This window comes from Halichoeres trimaculatus, unplaced genomic scaffold (assembly GCF_033239565.1).
Source record: "Halichoeres trimaculatus isolate MK-OKI-2021-1 unplaced genomic scaffold, fHalTri1.1 fHalTri1_scaffold_15, whole genome shotgun sequence".
Taxonomy (NCBI): domain Eukaryota; kingdom Metazoa; phylum Chordata; class Actinopteri; order Labriformes; family Labridae; genus Halichoeres; species Halichoeres trimaculatus.
In genome coordinates, this window is record NW_027437193.1 from 25,216,856 (window position 1) to 25,225,037 (window position 8,182).

The 8,182-nt window shown below is 38.2% G+C and overlaps 2 protein-coding genes across 2 annotated transcripts; one reads left to right on the forward strand and one right to left on the reverse strand.

Moving 5' to 3' along the window:
- Window positions 1-201: 201 nt before the first annotated feature.
- Window positions 202-2,571, reverse strand: LOC141804384 (uncharacterized). Its single transcript, XM_074688778.1, has 2 exons — window positions 2,525-2,571; window positions 202-2,351 (listed from the first exon to the last, which is right to left on the reverse strand). Exon 2 carries the CDS (start codon window positions 2,343-2,345, stop codon window positions 768-770), a length of 1,578 nt encoding a protein of 525 aa, XP_074544879.1. The 5' UTR covers window positions 2,346-2,351; window positions 2,525-2,571; the 3' UTR covers window positions 202-767.
- Window positions 2,572-4,236: 1,665 nt separating this feature from the next.
- cldn1 (claudin 1) lies at window positions 4,237-7,928 on the forward strand. The gene is made up of 4 exons (XM_074689115.1): window positions 4,237-4,908; window positions 5,672-5,836; window positions 6,041-6,125; window positions 7,485-7,928. The coding sequence occupies exons 1-4, from the start codon at window positions 4,686-4,688 to the stop codon at window positions 7,639-7,641; spliced, it is 630 nt and encodes a 209-aa protein (XP_074545216.1). The 5' UTR covers window positions 4,237-4,685; the 3' UTR covers window positions 7,642-7,928.
- Window positions 7,929-8,182: the final 254 nt, after the last annotated feature.

The window sequence follows — 8,182 nt, forward strand, 5'->3', positions numbered from 1 at the left end:
CTGGTAGTCTTAGTTTAAAGTGTGGATTACGATCAGACATATATCTAGAGGGGAGACTTTTTAAAGATCACTTTCAAACTCCTCACAGCCCCTTTAAACAAAGACTTTTAAGAAGCCAATAAAGTTTTTTTAGTGGCTTCTTTTTTCTCTTCTTTTCTTTTCTTTTCTTTTCTTTTCTTTTCTTTTCTTTTCTTTTCTTTTCTTTTCTTTTCTTTTCTTTTCTTTTGTACAGCTGCTCTTCCTAAACTACTAACGAGCAAAAAAATGTTAAGGCTGCATAAAAGCGTATTTACATTTTAGCAGGTTTTAACTGCAATGTTACTGTTAAGGTTTAGATGATCAGATTTAGACTATCTTCTAACTGCTGATTGTTCAGTTTCACTTCCATCTCTTAGTTTTCAACATGTCTGAAGACAGTCATCACATCTCAATAGGGAAACAGAGGCAACATTGGGGATTTAACACATTAGCAGATGATTGACATGTTAAAGCAGAGACAGGGTTTTTAGTGAGCTGAACTTTAAACTTCACAGAAAACAGGTTCAAACACCCCTCTTATCATCCAGCGTGTTATCAGATTCTGAGTTCGCAGTTTGTTTACAATACTGCCTGTCACAGACAGAACATGTAATGTGGCTGTGTAAAAGACTGAATGCATGGGTACGCATTTTCACAGAAACTGAGTTCATTCAATAATAATAATAATAATAATAATAATAATAATAATAATAATAATAATAAAATTGATGATAATATTAATAAAAACACTACTCCAGTGTGCTCTCTGTTGTTGTGTCATCAGCACATCCAGAAGGTCCAGACCTGTTGGTCAAAGTATGCTCCTTAACTGTGCCGTCATCCTCTTCAAACTGCACCTTCACAGTCATTGAGGAGGATTTATCCACTCTACATTTGATGGTCACGGTGTCATTTGAAGCCTGAAGGCTGCAGCTTCTTATGTCAGGCATATCGTCTTTAGACACCTGACACACCAGCTGGTCTCTGTCGATGGAGACCACTGTCTGTCTCCTCAGAAAGCCTGGACTGTCACAGAACACCCTGTCCAGCATCTCTATGTCCAGGCTGTTGTTCACCATCCAGTCGTGCAGATAAAACATGTGACAGTCACATTTCCAGGGGTTTCCATGCAGCCTAACAGTGTGCTGCATGACAAAGTGGTCCAACAGGCCAAAAGGGACAGTTTCCAGTCGGTTGTCAGACAGGTAGAGCTGCTGTAAAAGCATCTGGTCCTTAAACAGGTTGGCCTCCACTGTGCTCAGGTTGTTCTTGTTGAGGTGGATCGTCTTGATTGCGAGTAGATCATTAAAGATTGTTTCAGGAAGCCAGTGGAGTTGGTTCTCAGACAGGTCCAGGTTCTCCAGGGTAGTCAGGTTTCTAAAACTGTCTTCAGGAAGAGACGAGAGCTGGTTGGAGGATAAGATGAGGTCAGTAAGATAAATCAAACTGCTCAATGACGACAGCTCGCTCAATCTGTTGCCTTTCAGGTTCAGCTCCTTTAAATTCGAAGTCTGCAATCCAAAAACACTGTCTCTGAAGGTTGTAAGTAGGTTTCCACGAAGGTTCAGCACCTCCAGTTTGGCACACACAGAAAAAATACCATCAGTAAGTTGTGAAATCTTGTTCCCCTCCAAGTGAAGCTCAGTCAGCTGAGACATGTTGTGAAACGTGTCAGCTGTCAGATTGCTGATGAGGTTGTACTTCATTTTAAGGATTGCCAACTGTCCGAGCCCAGCAAATGTTTCCTTTTTCACTTCTGTTAGCTTATTTTGCGACAGATCCAGGACACGCAGACTGTCCAGCTCAAGGAAAAGAAATGGAGGCAGATCTGAAATGATGTTGCCCTTCATCTGAAGACTGTGCAGCTGCCTGAGGGAATCAAACATACCTGGAAGCACCGTCTGAAACTTGTTATAGTTCAGCAGCAGTTTTTTCAAGTTTTCCTGCTGTGAAAAAGTCCCTGGATACAAATTATCCAGAAGAGGATTCCCACTGATCTCCAGCTCCTGCAGTTCAGTCAGATGATCAAAAGCGTGAGAGTGAATGCTCCTCATCATGACATTATTAAGGAAGATTAACTTGGTGAGTTGTGGGCTCTCCTTTAAAGTGTTTTGGAAGAGATGGGCCACACTGGATGTCATGAGAATAAAGCTTGTAACATGCCTGGACATGTTACTCGGTAATTTTGAAATCCATGTGTCAGCACACAGAACTTGGACTGGAGTGAAACAGTGACATCCGTACGGACACAAAGTTCGAAGCTCTGAGTTTCCTTTGTGACAGAGAAGCAGCACCAGGAGCAAAAGCAGTCTCAGGTCTTTACCCATGTTTCACTGTCAACACACAAATAAAAGCTTAGAGAGACTCAGAAAATTAAATCTATGACAGAAAGAAATATTCAATTTGTCTCTTGGGTGTACTTTCACAGAGGAAAAAAACATTAAAACCTTTATTTCCTGTTCCAATCACAATAGAATCCAATAACATCCAATAAAACTGAACTCACCTCAGAGTTAAGATCCTGCAGCGCTGAAACCGTTTTCTGTGTGAAAGCAGCTGACGCAAAGTACAAACGACAGCATGACTGAGTGAGGCAACACACAGAAAACCTTTGGCCCGCTCCTGGTGGCTTCATGCACTGAATGACAGGGTTTTCACTAATTCAGCCCAATGAGCAGAATAAATAGTCAGATTTCATTTTGTGTTAATTATTTTGTTATTATTTATGTAATAAGTCTCAATTTTTTCAGTTTAAGATATTTATTCTCCAATATATAACCTTGCAATGCTGTGTACATTTCCAGTATGGAAATTCCCCAACTCTTCCATTCCTTCACAGTCTCAAGGATGTGTTTAGGTACCTAAACATGGTACCTTTCTTAAAAAAAAACAAAACAAAAAACAAAACAAAACAAAACAAAACTATATATATATATATATATATATATATATATATATATATATATATATATATATATATATATATATATATATATATATATATATATATATTGTATACACATATCCATAATACACATAGGTCAAGACTTTAACAGATACACACAAAAAAATCCACTAACAGATTCACAAAATCCAAAATATATAAGGGAAATTAGTGCATACTCATACTTAAATATTCAACTCAACCTCATACCTCTAGTTTGATAAACAAGAAACAAACACTTTTCTTATAAACCTGATTTAACAGTCCTTTAACAGTTTATCCAATTAAATTTAATCAAATTAACATAGGAGATAATGATATATGCCCCCACACCTGCTTCCAGATGCTGTCAGACCTAAACTTAGTATTATTTAGAGTATCTGATATTCGCTTCGTTCCTAAAAGATTAAAAAACTCAGATATCCATGTTTCTACAAAGAAACATTTTGGTTTTTGAATTTTCCAGTTTGACAGAATCATTCTTTCGACAACCAAGAAGGCTCAACTTCAAGACTTTCTTGTCTTGTTTTTAATTGTTCAGCCCTATGACCCCACAGATACACAGACGGACATGGGACAATATTTACATTAATGATCACTGAAATTAACTTACAGACTCCTGTCAAAAATAACTTGACTGCTGGGCATGTCAACATGGTACCTTTCAATTTTACCTGAATGGGTACTTTGACAGAATTTGGTCCTTCAACCTTGTTACTTTTTAAAATAAATACGTCGATTAGATGTAAGTAGTGATTAATAGAATATATCTCCAAAAGGTCATTGCGTTTTCATGATACAGAACATTGACACAACCAGCACCAGAGATTCTCATTGACTTACTGCACTCATTCTATACTGCGTCTTATCTTAGACTGCCGAAAAAGCAGTTTAGCAATAACAAGACATCACACTAATGAATCTGTAACACTTATAGACAATGTTATCCTTTCAAAGTGGGAACATAAGAAAGAAAATGAGATCTTGATCATTAAAAGTTCAAATAACATTTTTTTTTAAAGGTATGTTTCAATACCTGCTGGGTACTCTGTGTTTCAATGTAAAGCTTTTCAAACTTCATCATTTTTCTTTTTCTTTCTTTAAAATGTGAAGAGATGCACCAGGGATAAAAATAAAAAAATAAATAAATAAAATAAATAATAAAATAAAAATGCTGGCATTATGTCAGTGTAACTATCACTGAATGAAGCACACAGCTGAGCCTTCTTAAAATAATCACTGCAACAAGCTGCACAAAGACTTTCAACCTGGTATATGTGGTCTTCATAGAACTACTCCTGTCACCTCAGATCACTTTCTTCACTCCATATTCTGTTGATATCAATACCTGTAACATATCTGTCCACAAACAGATCATACTTTCATTTATACTGATTTATCTAAAGTGTTTCAGGATCCAGAGGTATTTTGTGCAGAGATCGTTGGAAGCTACAGGTTGCAGTAACTGAAACCTCCACCAGGTGTCACCCAATCCCCCCTTCCCTCAGTCAGATTCCTGACTCCTGACATTCCTGGATCCTCCCTGTCCTCCAGGGTGTTTCCAGAGGATGCACAGGTAGACAGCAGCACAGCTTGGGATCAGAGCCACAAGCCAAAAACGGACAGGAACTCTATCACAGGAGTTTGTTTAAATCTCTTTATATCCACCTGGTTTTCTTTTTTTCTTACCTTCTTTATTAATTCACTTTTTTTGAGTGAAATCATGGCCAATGCAGGAATTCAACTGCTTGGCTTCTCGCTGGCCTTCCTGGGCCTCATCGGCACCATAGCATCCACAATCATGGTGGAGTGGAAAGCTTCGTCGTACGCAGGAGACAACATCATCACAGCTCAGGCTCTGTATGAAGGCCTGTGGAAGAGCTGTGCGTCGCAGAGCACCGGGCAGGTTCAGTGCAAAGTCTATGATTCACTTCTTCAGCTGCCAGGTGAGGCTGATCCCCATGTTCTGTTTCTATTTCACCTTGTTTCCAACAAGTTTGATTTACTGAGTTGCAAAACACTTCTTAACATCTAGGTGAGACATGGGGGAAGGTCTACAGGGTCTGCATCTTTAGGTACAAAGTATTCTTTTTTAAGGTGAATACAGGAGGTGGGGGATAAAGACATTTCTTTTTTTTAATGGGCTTATATTCTGTAAAAATAACAGTATGATAAATATTTGTGGTCATTCAAACTCTCCAGGTGGTTTAAGAAAAAGCCCTTTCTCCTCCTTGTGAGAAGACAGAGCGTGCAGAGACATGTCAGTCAAATACCAGCTGCAGCCCCATCAAAGAGACTCCTTCTTCTATTGTTACTTTTGTTGCATTTTATTGCAAATGGGACAAAATTTAACTCTGTAAATTTCAGTATGGTGTTGTTTCTGTTGTTCTATTAAGAAGTTTGTCTTTTGATCACATAAAAAAGGCTGATACAAGTGTCCTCAGGTTAAAACAACTCTTGATGATGTGGGAACACCTCCCCTGAGGTGACTCATGCTTCACACATTCCCGCCCTGTTTTTGAGCTTGTTGTCAACAAAAAGTCTGCTTAGGTTTAGAGGATAACTATTTATGAGTGATAATTCTAGAGATATTTAAAAACAATATAGATAATTTATATTCAACCTTTTACAATAAGATTTAAATCCCAAGAGAAAGAACATTCATAAACCCAGTTGCTGAAAACTCTGAATCCTGTTTTTCCTCCGCAGGGATCGTTCTGGGGACCCGGGGTCTGATGCTCTGCTCCATCCTGCTCACCTTCATTGCCATCCTTGTGGAGTCAGTGGGCATGAGGTGCACCACCTGTTTGGCAGAAGCCCCTGAGCAGAAGGACAAAGTTGCTCTGGCTGGAGGGATCCTCTTGATATTTGCTGGTCAGAGTCAACGCAGAAAGTCGTCATAATGTTTTTTTTTTAATGTGAAAAAGCTGCGCCACAATGTTGTTATTTTATGAAATAGTGTCATCACCTTGAGTATGAATTGATAAATGGAGATTTTTTGACAACAAATGTGACTCGTACATGTTTAAAACTGTAAAATGCAACAATATAAAACATTTGTCTGTTTCTGTCGTTTAGGTTTGCTTGCTCTGGTGGGAACATGTTGGTATGGTCACAGAATAGCCCAAGACTTTTATGACCCCTTTACCCCCACCAACTCCAGGTGAGCCCAGCCCTCTCTGCATCTCTGCATCTCTGGTCGGAAATTTACTCTAATGAGTAGCTGTCAATAAACATGTTGTAGAAAAAAAAAGAGCAAAGATACCTGACTCAAAATAGATAGATAGATAATTAAGTGGCAGGACGTGGGCAGATTACAGGCAGACACCTCTTATTTCAGGAAGCCATGGCAACAGACCAGGACAAAATAACAATGTGATTGTTTTGGTTTTCAAACAGAGCCTAGATTTCTGGATTTTGTGCAGAGCTGTGCTGGTTTCAAATCTACATAACAAACATGATTAAATTCAAATTTCAGGAGCGCAGATGGCCTGGTGGTTAAGGTTGTGCTCCATGAGGTTCGCCCTCGAGCAGGTGGCCCAGGTTTAAATCCAGCCTGTGGACTGTAAAAAGCTGAAATCTTATCAAGTCATTTTCTCATTTGCAGAAAATGTCTTTTTAGCCTGGCAATTTTTCTACTAGTGTAGAAAAATGTCTTGTTTCAAGCTGTTTGAAGACAAAAATGAGGCCTGAATCTTTTGTAAGAAAAAATCTGCCAATGGATCAAGAGAAGAGTTACTTGTATTAAGACGTTGTTCTAGTTTCAAGCAAATTTTCTTGCAATTTTTTCTTGTTCCACTGGCAGATTATTGTTAGAAGCAAATCAGACCTAATTTTTGTCTTAAAACAATATGAAACAAGAGATTTTTCTGGACTGATAAGTTGAATGTGGCTCATATCAAGTGTAATAAGACAATTTTTACTTCAAATGAGACAAAACACTTGGTAGGATTTTTGTTTTTTTGCAGTGTGTTCTCTTTCCTGTATGTCACCCCCCAAATCTTTCCCTGTTTCCTGCTCCGTCCACTGTCCTCTCTACTATCTAATGAAAGGAATAAAAGCCCGAAAGAAACAATTTTAAATGCAAATTTCAGCACTTACTCAACCATCCTAATTCCCTTTATTTTCAAACCATTTGTGGACATAACACTGTGTTCACCAGCTGAGACGTGATTCCATCTGCAGCAGTTGTTAGCGTAGCCCATGTGTCAGATCTTTGGTCACTTTGTCATCAGAGGGTCTGAGCTGACTGACATCTCCTGTTACTATTGACGAGAAATCTTCCATCAAAAATATCTCTTTAACTACAGCCATGATGGTATAATATTAGATTTTATTCAAACAAACAAACAAAAAATAGGGAAAATAGGGAGTACTAGGGTACAAACAACACTGTCACTTCAAGAGGATGGGTCACACCTCATCATTAATAATAAGTAAAAGTTTGTTTCAGACTTAAAAGTTGTTCTTGATAAAAAAGAAAGTTTTATAAATATCTCTGTGTTGTCCTGTTTTCCCTCAGGTACGAGTTTGGAAGTGCTCTGTATGTGGGATGGGGAGCAGCCTTTCTGGTTATTATAGGAGGGGGCTTCCTCTGCTGCAACTGCTCCAGTAAGAGCTCAGGAAAATCTCCACGCTACCCCCCGTCTGCAGGCCAGCCAGGCAGAGACTATGTTTAGGGCGTTACAGGATGAACTTTATTTTTCACAAAAAGCTATTTTCAACTGTATTTTGGATGGTTTTTTTTTCTTTGCAGCCTGTTGAAGCTTTGGTGGGTAAATGTTCATGTTTGATAGAAAATGCACCCAACTCCAAGACATGACAAAAAACAGGCTGGTGTCCCTCAGATCTGATATTGTGGAAATGAACTGACATCTCTACAATAGCTTCAATAGTTTGACACGAACATCAAAACAAAAGAAAAAAATTGCCTAAAAAAACATGATAAAAAATTAACCTGTTTGAGGCATTTAATGAGATTTTGTTGGACTTTTTTTTTTGCAGTCTTTGTTTACATCTTCATCTGCTGAGCCTATGGCCTTTTGGTTTTACCTTCTTTGTTCTTTGACTTCAAACGATGTTTTTATAAATAAAAGTCTCATTATTTCACATTCTTGCATGTCTTTAATGATATTTAAATGAGTTTTTTCTACCTTTGTTTAGCACATTAATGTATAATAGAGGATTAGATGGGTCATCATTAAAGGATAAAAATATTTT

Excerpts from the sequence above, each read along its gene's own strand:
- LOC141804384 (XM_074688778.1), bottom strand. The coding sequence starts at position 2,345 with ATGGGTAAAGACCTGAGACTGCTTTTGCTCCTGGTGCTGCTTCTCTGT.
- cldn1 (XM_074689115.1), top strand. The coding sequence starts at position 4,686 with ATGGCCAATGCAGGAATTCAACTGCTTGGCTTCTCGCTGGCCTTCCTG. Across the intron at positions 4,909-5,671 it reads TTCACTTCTTCAGCTGCCAG|GGATCGTTCTGGGGACCCGG; the intron begins GTGAGGCTGATC and ends TTTCCTCCGCAG. Across the intron at positions 5,837-6,040 it reads GATCCTCTTGATATTTGCTG|GTTTGCTTGCTCTGGTGGGA; the intron begins GTCAGAGTCAAC and ends TCTGTCGTTTAG.